The 13,952-nt window shown below is 44.5% G+C and overlaps 1 protein-coding gene across 1 annotated transcript; it reads left to right on the plus strand.

Moving 5' to 3' along the window:
- The first annotated feature begins 1,737 nt into the window (after nucleotides 1-1,737).
- On the plus strand, nucleotides 1,738-11,760 carry ADIPOQ (adiponectin, C1Q and collagen domain containing). Its single transcript, XM_007450744.1, has 3 exons — nucleotides 1,738-1,790; nucleotides 9,687-9,902; nucleotides 10,818-11,760. The coding sequence occupies exons 2-3, from the start codon at nucleotides 9,695-9,697 to the stop codon at nucleotides 11,336-11,338; spliced, it is 729 nt and encodes a 242-aa protein (XP_007450806.1). The 5' UTR covers nucleotides 1,738-1,790; nucleotides 9,687-9,694; the 3' UTR covers nucleotides 11,339-11,760.
- Nucleotides 11,761-13,952: the final 2,192 nt, after the last annotated feature.

The raw sequence follows: 13,952 nt of genomic DNA on the forward strand, positions 1-13,952 counted from the left end.
AGCGGAAGAAACTACTTTTTATGCCAACCCCAAAGCTACCCTGAAGTACACGCATGAATCTTAGGGGTGAGAGACATAAGGTACTAGAAAGCAAACAGGTTTTATAGCCAGACAGACTGGGTTCAAATCTTGGATCTGTGCCTTGGACAAATCACTTAACCTCACTGAACTGAAGATACTTGATTTGTAAACTGGAAGACAGTCAGAGCTATCTCCAAGGGGAAGATTAACTATGATCACTCCCTTATTTTTGATTCAGCAATTATCATTGCCCACCTTATACCTGATCTTATTCTAAGGGTTTGGGGATAAAACATTGAACAAGCAAGGCACCTGCTCTCATGAAGTTTACATTCTAGTAAGGAGAGACAGATAGTAACACAAACCCCAAATCAATAAAAGATGCCAAAATAAAAATAAAATACTGAAGTAATTGAGGGTTGCTGTAGTTTCTGTGTGTTTTCTCCTCGGTCCAACCTATCTAGTAAACCAGAACCTCATTTTCATAAGCCCCTTACCTAAGTCAGTGGGCCCTTGGGAAGAGACTCATGACTCCAATCTCAAAGGCCTAAAGTAACTTCTCTAGAGATATTTGCATATTAGTAAGAGGTTAAACCTTAGATCAGATTTTTACTTTACTTTGCTGGTGGGCTTTTAGGCTTTTTGTGGCCAGGAGAGGTGGTATTTAGGGCCAGGTAGCTACTTGCTCAGGCTCTGCCTGAGAACATTCTGTTTCTGTACGTCTTGCAGAAGTTATTGCTGGGATCCTGAGCCCTTGCTGGGGTCATTATTTAATGCATCAGAATTTGTGGCTAGCAGGAACTGGCCCTGATCCTGCCCTTCAGAAACAAAACGTGGGTTTGCCAAGAAAGATTCCAAGGTGATGAGCATTGCCACTTTTAGCCTAAGCCTTCTAGGAACACCTCTGTGGGTTCAGCTGCTCCAGGCCACTCCTAGCCCGGAACAGTGTTCACCAGTAGGTGAAACAGGCACACGTTTAAGGTGCTGGCAAAATGGGGACTCACACATGCATAAAAAGTTAGTTTTCAAAAACTTATCCAGAATTTTGAAACCACAAAATCCTTGAAAGATGGTATTCTCTCCTAGTTAATATGTTTTCTGATATACTGAATTTGAATCACATACAGGTGAGGACTTCAAAATCATTTGGGATTCAGGGCCTTTAACTGTCTTAATCTGCCCTACACCAGCCCAGAAACATCCCCTCACCTCAGTTCTCAAAATTGGCATGCAAAGTCTTTCCCCAATCTGGGGTTCAGGCCAGAGAACAGAGGATGTGTTATATTTCTTGTTATACTGAAGTTCCCTATCTTGCAGAGTGAGCAGGAGGTGATGGTGGTAATTGGTGCCCCGGATTTATTAGGGCAAATCTCCGGGAAGACAGAGGTCTCCTGGACCACAGGGCAATTCATTTTACATAAGGAAATATCTTGTTTTCCTGCTTCTGGTCTTGACCCTTGGCCCCGTTGCCGTTGTAAGAGGCAAAAATAAGAGCCAAAGCCTGGAGACAAGAGTGTGGTGACTGAAGCTCCACTTGGCTTCCCAAGCCCATGCTGGTTGCACGAGGCTCCCCAGGGTGGACCTGAGGCAGTTGCCAGGGGCACATGCCTGCCCATTGGTCTCTGGTCCTCGCCATGCTGGCCAATAGGAAAGGACAACTGTGAGGTGGGGACCACCTGCCCCCATGAGTACCAGGCTGCTGAGACTGGGCCATCTCCTCCTCACTTCCATCCTGACTGAAGTCTGTGGCTCTGATTCCACACCTGAGGGTAAGGACAATTGATTCAAGTTCTAGGCTGGAGGGGAAGTGGCTGCCCTGCCGTGGAGCCCCTGGCTGGGGTGTGCCTACACTGTCCTGTTAGCAGGGTAGGGAGGGATACAGGCAAAACCCTGGCCAGGGCAGCACTGACGGACGCAGACAGGCCTCGGGCTTCTTCCTCGGTTCTCCCACGGCTCCAAGAGAAAAGGGACTGTTCTGTCTGGTCAAAATGCCTGGGACCATCCTGAATTTTGCCCAATTCACTCTGTGGTAAGATGCCTAACCAAAGAGAAGTTTGGGGTCAGTGAAGTTGGAGGGATGGTCCAGTGATAGAGTCCAATTAGATAAGAGGAGAAGGGGACAAATCACTTAGCTTGACCAGGTAGGGCGGAGAAAGAAACATGAAGAAAAGCAGCCTGGGGAAAGCCTGAGCTCCGATCTCAGCCTGAGTCTGGAATCCAACCCCAGCGCTGGATTCTACTCAGCAATATTTATTGAGCAGATTCCACGGGTCAGACACTGGGTAGTGTTCGCGAGGTACAAGGATGGGTGAGGCAAGGTTGGTATGTGTAGATTTGGGGGTATCTGTAAATATGGGAATATCTACCCCGCTGTGGGGATATCTCACAGGATGATTGAGAAGTGCAAATGAGGTAAAGTGAGCAAGGGGCCTGGCATATACTGGCAGCTTATGAACAATCTTATTTTTAGCAGACATCTTCTGACAGAAACAACTGGATCTACCTGGCCTTTGTCAAGCCCAATCCTGCTTGCCCCAGTGAGCACTGAACGTGAGGCCTCCTGGTTGTTTCCAGCCATAGATGCAGAGGCCTGAGTGGCAGGGATTTTAGAGATCAGGCCAGCCCTTGTCTGAGGATGTGGGTCCCTGGTCTGGGGAGGTTCTGGTTTTCAGATCAAGCCTACGAGGGGTGCAACTGCCTCACTCCTGGTGACTCCTGCCATTGGGGGTAAAGCCACCTCCTCCTGACAAAGTTGGAAACAGGGAGGCCTTGACGCTGACAGAATATGTCCAGAGGAGCATGAGGGTGTCAGCTTTGTCCCTGAAGCTGAGCAGTGGAAAGGGAGCCTGCAGCTTAATTGTCTGTCCTTGTCGCCTCCCTCCTTTCATTCTTGAGGAGTTGTAAAGAGGGCCACAGGACTTGCTTCTTGTCCTTTCAAAGGTGGCTGTGGGGACAGACTTCCATCCTACTCCTTGTCAAGCTGGGGACCTGTGGCCCCAGACACTTTGCTGAGGTCAGGAGGTAGAAGCTTTGGAGCCTAGAGGCTTTCAGTCAGGAACTCCTTCAAGTGGAGAGAGACTGATGCCAAAAATGTGTGTGTGTGTGTGTGTGTGTGTGTGTGTGTTGGGCACAAGGATGCTGAAGCTTTCATGTCATCCTCCTGGGATCCAGGCAGAGCCTAGCTGATTCCTGGTTCTGCCATTCATCATTAGGTTGCACCATGTGAAATTGCCAATATTCTACCATTTTCGACCTTTAAAAATGGCAGTTTCATTTAATTCAACCCAAGAGTTGCATGATCTTAAGCCAGCATCTTGGTCTCTTTGAGTCTCAGATTCTTCTAGAGAGTGGAGTCAAAAGCAGGGCTATGAGGAGGATTAAACGAAATACAGTCTGAAACTGACTTAGGCAATTTATACTGCAAAGAACCCTTACCAATTTCAAAGTGTTCTCATGTTCCTCGTGATCTCATTTAGCAGATTATGAAGCTGAGCCTGAGAAGCCTTTTTCGAGGCAGTGTAATGTGACGGAAATCTCTCACGGATGTTCTCCTTAATCTCTCAGTTTCCCCATCTCTACAGTGGGGGTTATTTTCCTTGCTTCATGGAGTTCTTGTAAAGATTAAAATAAATAACAAATAGCATAAGTAATGTGTAAAAGTTCCTAGTGTGAGAGCTGGTTTCTATGAGGATCCAATAAATGTATCCCTTTCCTCCCCCTTAGCCTCCCATTTGTAAAAGCAGGGCAGGGGTGAGATGATTTCTGGGGTACCTTTCAGCTCTCTGGGACTCTGTGATCTATGCTTTAATGTCTTTTCCTGCTGGAGGAATTGGCACCGGGTCTGGTGACCTCTTTCCCCCATCCCACTCTGTCTCCTGCCTGTCCCAGAGGAGACCCCATCCTTGCATTTCACAAGATTCTGCTGTTGTTACTGTAACTCCAGCAGGTCAAAGTGGAATATCTCATACACTTAACAAGTGAAAATGAGAGATTGTAATATGGCCCTTTAGGATCCAGAGATCATCATCGTCATCCCCTTGCATTATTTTGAAAGCAAGGAGAGCCATGCCTGTACACAGTGCACCATGAAAGTTAGTACGGTAGAAAGAACTCAGGTTTTGGATTTCAGATTTCACCTCTGCACTCTTTTACTTGTGATCCTTGAGCAGAAATTACTAAACCTCTTTGGTCCTCGGATTTCTCATGTGGGAACTGAGTCCTAACCCCCAGGAGCTGTGGAGGTTAAATGAGATTAAAGGGGTGGTGAGTGTACAGTGGGGATCCACAGCAAGTCGTCCATAAATATTTGCTTGCTTCTCTTCACTTATATGTGTGGAACACTTTATAAGTTTTTAAAATACTTCTTCATAATTTTAGTCTACTGGTTCTCACAACAATATTATGAAATAGGCTAAGAATAAATTCATGAAATATCACCTTTGGGGAATTCCCCAGTCGTCCAGTGGTTAGGACTCTGCGCTTCTATTGCAAGGGGGCATGGATGGGTTCGATCCCTGGTCGGGAAACTAAGATCCCGCAAGCTGCACATGGTGCCGCCAAAAAAAAAAAAAAGAGTTAAAAAAAAGAAATAATCACCTTTGCCTGCAAAGAGCATGAGGTCTGGAAAGTGGGTGGGGAGAGTTAAGTCACCCAGTAAGTTACTGGTGGAGCCCAGACTAGAAGCCAGGTCACTGCATCATAGTCTGGAGGTTTCTTCACATTATTTTCTCTTCTATCCCCCATCCTATGGAGTGGAATATTAAAAGGCAGATGTGTGACCTTGATGCTGCTTTCCTTTCTTGGGATATGCCTCAGGGTCCATTGCTGGGTTTCAGAAAACCAGAATTTGATTTCCAGCTCCTCTACATTTAGCTCTGGGATCTTGGACGAGTCACTTAACCACCCTGAAACTCACTTTTATCTCTAGAATGGGTATATTCATACAATAGATGACATTTATTGAGCTCCGACACATGCCTGGCACTGTTCTAAGTATTTTATGTGGAGTGTGCCTTTTAATCCTCCAACAAACATATTACTGAAACATGTTACGAGGAAGAACAAATTATTTTCACCCAACCACTGAGGTCATAGAACCTGTGCTCTGTATTCTACCTCAACTTGTCCCTCAAAATTGTGAGAATTAGGTGGGATATTAAGTGAGGTGAGGACTTTACAAAAGGCTTTCTACAAAGACAAGGAATTAGGTGGTACTTGGGATTAGCTTCATGACCCATGTAAATGGTTTCTTTATAGGCACGATTGAATCTTAGAATATAGTTCTAGATTACAGTTTTATTTAATAAATAAAACCTCTCTTTAGAAAGAGAGGTCTTTCACATTCAAAATGTAATAATTGCTATATCTAAACAGAGAGCACAGATAATTTTGGAATAAATTGTTTGAAATTTCGGCATCTCTGCACTGACCTTCAATTATTATCAATTGCTAATTTTTCCGTCCAGAACTTGGTTAGACGACAACCTTCTTCTTCAATCAGAATCGCTTCTTAGCATCAGAAACATCCTAGGATTGTGTGCCCATCTGCCCCCAATCCCTCCTTCCATTACTGTCACCGCATGTTACTGTCACGGAACCCAGACTGGCTGCCCCTATGAATGGAGAGATCTGTCCATAACACTGTAGTGTTGAGCACAGAATGCCTTCCCTTGGGCTGGGAAAATAGAATCTTTTTTTTTTCAAATTTATTTATTTTTTATTTTATTTTATTTATTTTTGGCTGTGTTGGGTCTTCATTGTTGAGCACGGGCTATCTCTAGTTGGGGCCAGCGGGGGCTACTCTTCATTGTGGTGTGTGGGCTTCTCGTTGTGGTGGCTTCTGTCGTTGCGGAGCACAGGCTCCAGAGCGCAGGCTCAGTAGTTGTGATGCATGGGCTTAGCTGCTCCACGGCCTGTGGTATCTTCCCAGACCAGGGCTCGAACCCGTGTCCCCTGCATTGGCAGGCAGATTCTTAACCACTGCACCACCAAGGAAGACCAGGAAAATAGAAACTTGATGTTTGAAAGAGGAGGAGGAACCAGAGAACTCTAGAGACCTGACTTTTCACTCCTTCTAATGGTTTGGAGGAAGCCCCCAGTCACCCTCTTCTTTGGGGCCCTCTGTAGCTGCCTTCACTGGTTCTTATATTCTGGATTCTCTCCTTCTGTTTCCCTGTGGAAAAGAGCATAGCCCTCCTCATTTCTGGAAAAAGCAAGCACAGAGCCTCTCGGTGGTCTTCTTAGGAGTTTTGCTGCTAACCCCATAGAGGAAAAGGATGGAGGTGACAAATTGTGGGAAGGTTGGATGACATATAAAGTCTTAAAAATCTCAGAACAAGTATTCTCCTTAAACACAAAAGGGGCTTGGCTGGTCTTTTCTCCTTGGCTTCTCGTCTAACTCCCCTCTTTCTTCTCATCTTGGGACAAGCCAAGCTTAAACTCTCTCTCATTTTCATTTTATTTCCAGCTGTTATTGAGAACACCCCTTGAGACCTCCAATTCCAGTAGAGGCCAACAAAGGTACATGTTAATGGTAAAAGAAAACCTTGACTAGGGACTCATGACCACCAGGGGGCAGCATCTATCCCTCTCGGCACCTGTCTCAGTTGTCTTGCCTGTCTCTCCTCTCTGTCTGCTGGTCTCATTCTCAATTCTCACTCTACTTAAGATGATATTAGAACTTGATATTTGATAAATGATGCATCAGACCAACAGAGATAAAAAAAGGTTAATTTAATTAAATGTCTTTTAAACAGTTTTCAAATAGGAAGAAATCATTTGAGTATCTTGGATCACAGTTTATACCAACACAAAATATCAGAGATGGATTAAAGAATAAAATTTAAAATACACCAAACAATAGAAGAAAATAAAGTACTCACCAAACTCTAGTATGGAGAAGGACCGTTTAACACTTAGAAGCAAAAAACAAACAAAAATCCAACAGAGTTGGCTATATAAAAACTAAAACTTCTGTCACCTAAAACTCAGGATAAGCAAGACAAAAGAATAATCTTTACACTAGAGCTAATAGTCATAGCACATATGACAAAGTGTTGGCATAAAGAACTCACACAAATTAATTCAAAAAGCACATTGTGTCCCTAATAAATTAACTGATAAAGAACACTAACAGAGATATCAAAAATGAAGAAATTAAATTAGGAAATAGGCCTTTAATAAAATGTACAACTCACTAATGATCATAATGCTCACTAAACTAAGAACAACAAAAATGTTTGTAATCATTATATCCAAAGCTGGTGAGGGTAGCTAAGATAGGCTCTTCATGTACACACTGATGTATTACCGGGGAACAGCATGACAAACTGTAATTTGGGAATATCCATCATAAGCCTTAAAAATTTTCATACCTTTTGGTCCAGAAATTTTACTTCTGGGAATATGTAATAGCAGAACAATAATTTGAGGATAAACTATGTGCCTAAGGATGTTTGTTACAGATTTAAAATGTTTTAAAATGAAAATATGTTCAAAGTTCAGTAAAATGGGAACGTTGACATATATCTTGGCTATATCCACTTGATGGACTAGCGCACACACACGTTTAAAATGACGATTATAAAAATTAGAAAACTGCAAGGCAAAAATTGGGGAATAAAATTTCTATGTGAAGTATTATTTCCACCATGTTTAAAAATAAACAGAAGGATTCTTGGGAGTGGGGATTGTTTTGTTTTCTGTAGTTTTCAAAGTATTTATCTTACTATTTTTCTTTCTTGGCTGTGCCTCATGGCTTGTGGGATTCCGCGACCAGGGATTGAACCCGTGCCCCCTGCAGTGGAAGCTCAGAGTCCGTTAACCACTGGACTGCCAGGGAATTCCCTCTCTTACTATTTTTAATGAACACACATGTGTGTGTGTATGAAAGATGAGCGTATATAAATATAAAAATACAGTAAACATATATATATAAGTTTATATATAACATATATAAACTTATCATATATATATGATAAGTTTCACATATACATATGAAAGATGAGTGGGTTGTGTCACATGGAGGGGGCATTATAGAGACCCAGGCAATGGGCCATAGGTGTGGGATTCCACTCACCATGCATGTCTTTGGCGAAAGATTTCTAATCACGGTCTTTTCTCCATCCTTCACAGAGGAAACGTCTCCTGAAGCCAAACTCAATTCTGGAGGCTTTGTGAAATCTATGAGACAAGCAAACTGATGAAAAATATTGAGTATTTAGGGTAAAAAAATACATATGGACCATGTTTTATTTAGAATCAAGTTCTTGGGATTAGCTACCTTTCAAACTCCACAGAGGGTCTTAGTGATGCCTGTGATTCAGGATCCTAGGCCCTGTTCCCCTCTGTGGTGCTTTCTCTCCACTCCCTGGTGAGAGAGGGATGGGGAGACTAACACCCTGGAAATCAGAGGTGGGGGGCTAAGATCACCTAATAACAGAGGCAGGGATGGATGGGGACCAGAGTCCCTGTGCATGTAAAGGACTGTCTTCCGGGAGGGGATATGGAGGGCCAGTTCTGAGACAGGGAGTCCCTTGGCCATCTGTGCCCCTTGAGCTTTCTGCTAGGGTACCACCCAGAATATATGTTCTAAACGTACTCCATCCTCTCTCCCTCGTTCCCCCTTCCTTTCTCTTTTCCTTCCTCCTTCCCTTCTCTCTGGCTCTCTTGCTCTTTTTTTTTTTTTTTTTTTTCTACAGAACTATTTATTTAGTCCCTACTCTGTGCTGGTAGTGGGTTAGACTTTGCCCCATGGTGCTTGTAGTTTAATGGCTGAAATGGGTAAGCAAGTCAGGAATTATAGTATGGTACAAGATGTGCCATTCTAGAGATAAGCGAGGGGACTGGGGGAGCACAGAGGAGGAACAGCAGACCAGATTGGGGAAGGAGGACCGGGAAGACTTCCTAAAAGAGAGGACAGCCCACTGTGTCCTGAAGGCTGCGTGGGGATCAGACAGGTGACGAGGTGCAGCTAAGTGTGGCCCAGGCAGCAGTCAGTGGATATTCTCATGCGACAGTGTGTCGCTGGTTGTCTGACTAAGGCTGTGTGTGTGTGTGTGTGCGCGTGTGCATTGTGCATGTGTGTGTATGGGTGTACATGTGCATATGTGAGCATGTGTGTGTGCACATACATAATATACCAAATGGTCTAACATGTGGCCCAGGGAATGGGGAGAGGAAGAAAGAGAATGGGAAAGAAAGGAGGAGGAACAGACATAGAAAATGAGGAAAAGGGAAGTAGAGAAGAAAAAGGAAGGAGCCGGAGAGAGGGAAGTTGGTTAGAGTTGAATGGGATGATCTGAATCATCATTCTTGGACAATTCAAGGGATAGGCTCATGACAAGTTGACTCTTGGAGCCTTCCCTGTGCCTCGTACTGTGCTCAGATATGAGGAATTGGAGGAGTGTTGTCTCACCATCACTGATGGTGGAAGAAAGGAGATCACACACACAAAGAATAATGCTAAATACTGCAAATTTCAGGGCAGAGAGAAATCAAGGTGGGCTGAAAGAGTCAGAAGAGTCTCCCTGGAAGAGGTGAGTATTGAGAGAGCACGTCTCAGAGGCAGACTCTGCAGAACTGGCCAGAGTCCTGCTTGGGTCCTGACTGGGTGAGCCATGTGGGGTCCACTCTTCTGTGTCTGACAGAACAGATCTGGGTTCCAGGACTCAGGATGCTGCTGCTGGGAGCTGTTCTACTGCTACTAGCCCTGCCCAGTCATGGCCAGGAAACCACTGAAGGGCCTGAAGTCCTTCCCATCCCCAAGGGGGCCTGCGCAGGTTGGATGGCAGGCATCCCAGGGCATCCTGGCCACAACGGGACCCCAGGCCGTGATGGCAGAGATGGCACCCCTGGTGAGAAGGGTGAGAAAGGAGATCCAGGTAAGAATAAGGTCTTTAGTCTCCTCTGTCACAGACTTCTCCTGGGTAGAAGAGGGCTTCTAGCACTATAGGAGGGCAATAGTTATTAACTTAAAGTCTACACACAGGGAAGAAACAAAGCTTTTTAACGTGACCCATAAGTAACATGAAGTGGATTTGGGATTGGCTTTTCAAAGGTAAACACACGTGGTACCTTTAAAAGCAAGTGCCCTTGACTCTGCTCTACCCACACAACCTTCCCCAACCTCTTTCCATCCCCGCCCTCATCCATCCCTATTCCCAGTCTGCTCATATTCCTGTTTCCCTTAATTTTCCCTTAATTCCCATTCCATCCAGTGGCATTCAACCATACTTCCTGGTACCTCCTGCAGGCCACAGTCCTTCTCTTGGAGAACTCTTGCTCTAGTGCACAGGACTGTTAGAGGTTACTACAAGAGAGTCTGCTCCAAATATGCTGAAGTGAATGTGGACAAGTGCCTAAACTGTGGAAAAGAGAGAAAATGCCCTCAATGCAGACCTGGGTTAACAATGAAGGCTTTCAGGAGGAGGTGGGCCTTGAGTGAGGCCTCGAAGGATGTGTGGACAGAATAAAGGAGGGAGGACAGCCTAGATGGAGGGCAGAGAAAAGCAGATGTGTAGTTGGTTGAGCTGGCACATAAAGTGTTGGCAGGGTGGAGCATCGGTGATGGAGATGTATAGGAGATAAGGTTGGAGATGAATTTATGGGAGCCTGCTGTGGGGCAGGGGATGTGGAGGGGGAAGTGACAGCTGTCCGCTTTGGGAGCTCTCATTGGTTCCTTGCTCTGTAAGTCAAGCAGTTTGTAGGTAGGGGGACACAGGGACAGTGATTTAGGCTAGAACCCACCTAAACAGTAGTTCTGTTTTTGTGGTCACTAAGGTCTTCTCGTTCTCTAGGTTTTGCTGGTCCTAAGGGTGACACCGGTGAAACTGGAGTGACTGGGGTTGAAGGTCCCCGAGGCTTTCCAGGAACCCCAGGCAGAAAAGGAGAACCTGGAGAAAGTGCCTATGTATACCGCTCAGCATTCAGTGTGGGACTGGAGACCCGGGTCACCATTCCCAACATTCCCATTCGCTTTACCAAGGTCTTCTTCAATCAGCAAAACCACTATGATGGCACCACTGGCAAATTCTACTGCAGCATTCCAGGGCTGTACTATTTCTCCTACCACATCACAGTTTACTTGAAGGATGTGAAGGTCAGCCTCTACAAGAAGGACAAGGCCGTGCTCTTCACCTATGACCAGTTCCAGGACAAGAACGTGGACCAGGCCTCTGGCTCTGTGCTCCTCTATCTGGAGAAGGGTGACCAGGTCTGGCTCCAGGTGTATGGGAATGGAGAGAACAATGGGGTCTATGCAGATAATGTCCATGATTCCACCTTCACAGGCTTCCTTCTCTACCATGACATTGAATGAGCGCCACTAACTCAGAGCCTCAACCGGGCCAAGCAGCCCGAAGTCAAAGAACAGTCCACAGGTATTCAGTGTAGTTAGGAGACTGATTTTATTAACTAGCTGGAGGACTCTGAACGTTATTCATTCATCAAGTGCCTTTCCAAAAAATCATATACCGTGTTCCCAGACAGTCCAGAGGAAGACACATCCCTTGGCCTCAAAAATCTATTATGTAGTGGTAATACTAGAAGGATGGTGACATCTACTGGGGAGTTTCAAAACATGACAAGATAACCAACTACAAGAAAGTATTTGACAGTGCTATTCTGTGCCCAGTGTTTTGCTTATGTTCATGCCAATCCTGTGAAGTACACAGGAAAGATACTATTCTCCTCTTTTTACACTTGGGGTCCTGAGGATGAGAGAGTTAAGTGAATGCCTAAAGTCACACAGGCATTTAGTGGCAGAGTTAGAAATCCAGCCCAGGGCCGTGGGCCTTTTCCAGTATACAGTGCCCGTTTTAAGGAGTGTATGGTCTTTTGGAGGGTATTGGTAGGGCTCTCTCACCCAGCTTGCCTGAGGGCCTTTGGATTGGCCTTCACCATGCATTAAGCCTTTCCCCAGTAGCACTCCCTCGGAGAAGGTGGTTCTATGACTACATCCCTTTCCAACTGGACTACTCAGTGGTTCCCGCACTACTCCGTACATCCTCTTCTCTGTGTCTTTCCTCATGCTCTTCTCTCTGGCCCAGAAAGTCGACTCCATCTCCATATGTTGACATCTTCCCTGTTTCTCAAGTCCACCTGGTCAGGAAGCTTCTCTGATGTGATGTCTCTTTCCTGCAAGCCTTCCTCACACCTGTGCCCCTCTACATGTTACCCTGGATAAGAGTCCTAGGTCTGTGAAACGTCCTCCCACAGGCCAGGGACAACTGCCTAGAAAGGACTGTGCTTCCTTCATCCCAAGTCCCCTTGTAGGTCCTTGATAAATGCCTCATGAAGAGCAAGCACTGGAACCTCATATCTACCCAGAGTTAACTCCATTTCAGTCTCTCCGTATAACTAATACCTATCTAAGAAAACAGTTTCATTTTAGGAACTCCTTGATTTTAAACACCCAATCTTTGTTCCACTGGACAGCTTGAATCTTTTCCACCGAGGTTCGGGATGACTGTGCTTTCTAGAACACTCGAAGAATTTTCCCTCAAGGAAGGAGCTTGAGCCTTCAATGCAAAACCCATGAAGGAATTTGGAAACCATTCTTTCTTTGAGCACCAACAGGGTCTGGGAAGACCTGGGCTTCCTGAATCTACTCGTGTTCTTTAAGAATTATAAAGAAAGAAAGAAAAGGAAAAAAGAACTGATAACTGTCTGAGGTGATAGATATGTTAATTAGCTTGATTGTGGTGAATATTTCACAACATATATCTATATCAAATCATCAAATTGTACACCTTAAATATACACATTTTTACTTGTCAAATATTCCTCAAAAAAAGGGGGGGTGGATTACAGATGATTGATGGTGGTAAACATCCTCTCAGGAGACAATAGCTTGAGAGATGCTCTTCAAAGATTTTTAGCCAAAGCAGAGCTAATACCATTCTGCATAAATGTAGAAATGGAAAACTTAGTTTTTTGCTTCCAGTTTTAAATTCTGAATGATTTTCTTTTATATGTGTATGGCTATTCCTTAGGTGATTATTATTTCTACCTATAAAGCTTTGGTTTTTAAAATGTTTGTATATCATTATTTTCTACACGTAAAGATACTGTTGTTCAGCATTAAAAGTAGAAGCACCTGTATCACGTGGCTTTTGTTTTCATTTTTGGAGAAACACGTGGGATTTAGAGAGGGATGAAGGGGCAAACCTTGTGTTAATAAAGACTCTATTTTGTGAATGATGAATGAGATTTCCTTGCATCTCATTGGCTCTGGCTGGACTGTGTGTTCGTCTCTGACCAATCACTGGAGTCAGGAGGATGGAATATATTTATTTACTTAATTGATTATGGCTAAGCTAGAGAAGGGGTATTTTCATTAAGGCAAAATCTGGACACAGTTACCAGAGTGGGGGAATGGATGATGAATGCAAAAACTGTCCACAACAAACTTTTAATGTTATGTTTGAGTTTTCTCAGGTTTCTCAGAGAGGCATTGCTGGAAAATTGCTATTGATTTTTTTCTAAAATTTCAACAAATAGCTAATGTCTGGCCATGCTCACAGTCCCACATCTGGCTCGGGTGGGATCCTCACAGCACTGGACACAGTATCACACATACTCTAAGCTCTCTGGAACAGGGGTTGGCTTAAGTTCAGACTACAAGTCGTGTCTCACCTTCTAAGGGTGGTAATTCCAATGTTAACTCAGTTTTCAAGACTTTGCTATGCTATTGGGTCTATCTGTCACATGCACCACTCAGAGTTTGGTCTGGGACTTTAGTAGTTTAATTCTTGAAGACTTTGCTATGCTTCTTTGGGTCTGTTCTGCATGTGTACACTGGGAGTTGAGTCTGGGACTTACGTAGGGTCCCGAACAGAATTAGATGTCCTTTCCCAGCTCTTTCCTCTCTGGCATGTCCCTATATTCTCCAGCCCCCAGGGACCCTCCTTTCCTTGATTCTTTTTTTTTTT

Source organism: Lipotes vexillifer, unplaced genomic scaffold, assembly GCF_000442215.2.
Source record: "Lipotes vexillifer unplaced genomic scaffold, Lipotes_vexillifer_v1.1 scaffold874, whole genome shotgun sequence".
Taxonomy (NCBI): Eukaryota; Metazoa; Chordata; class Mammalia; order Artiodactyla; family Lipotidae; genus Lipotes; species Lipotes vexillifer.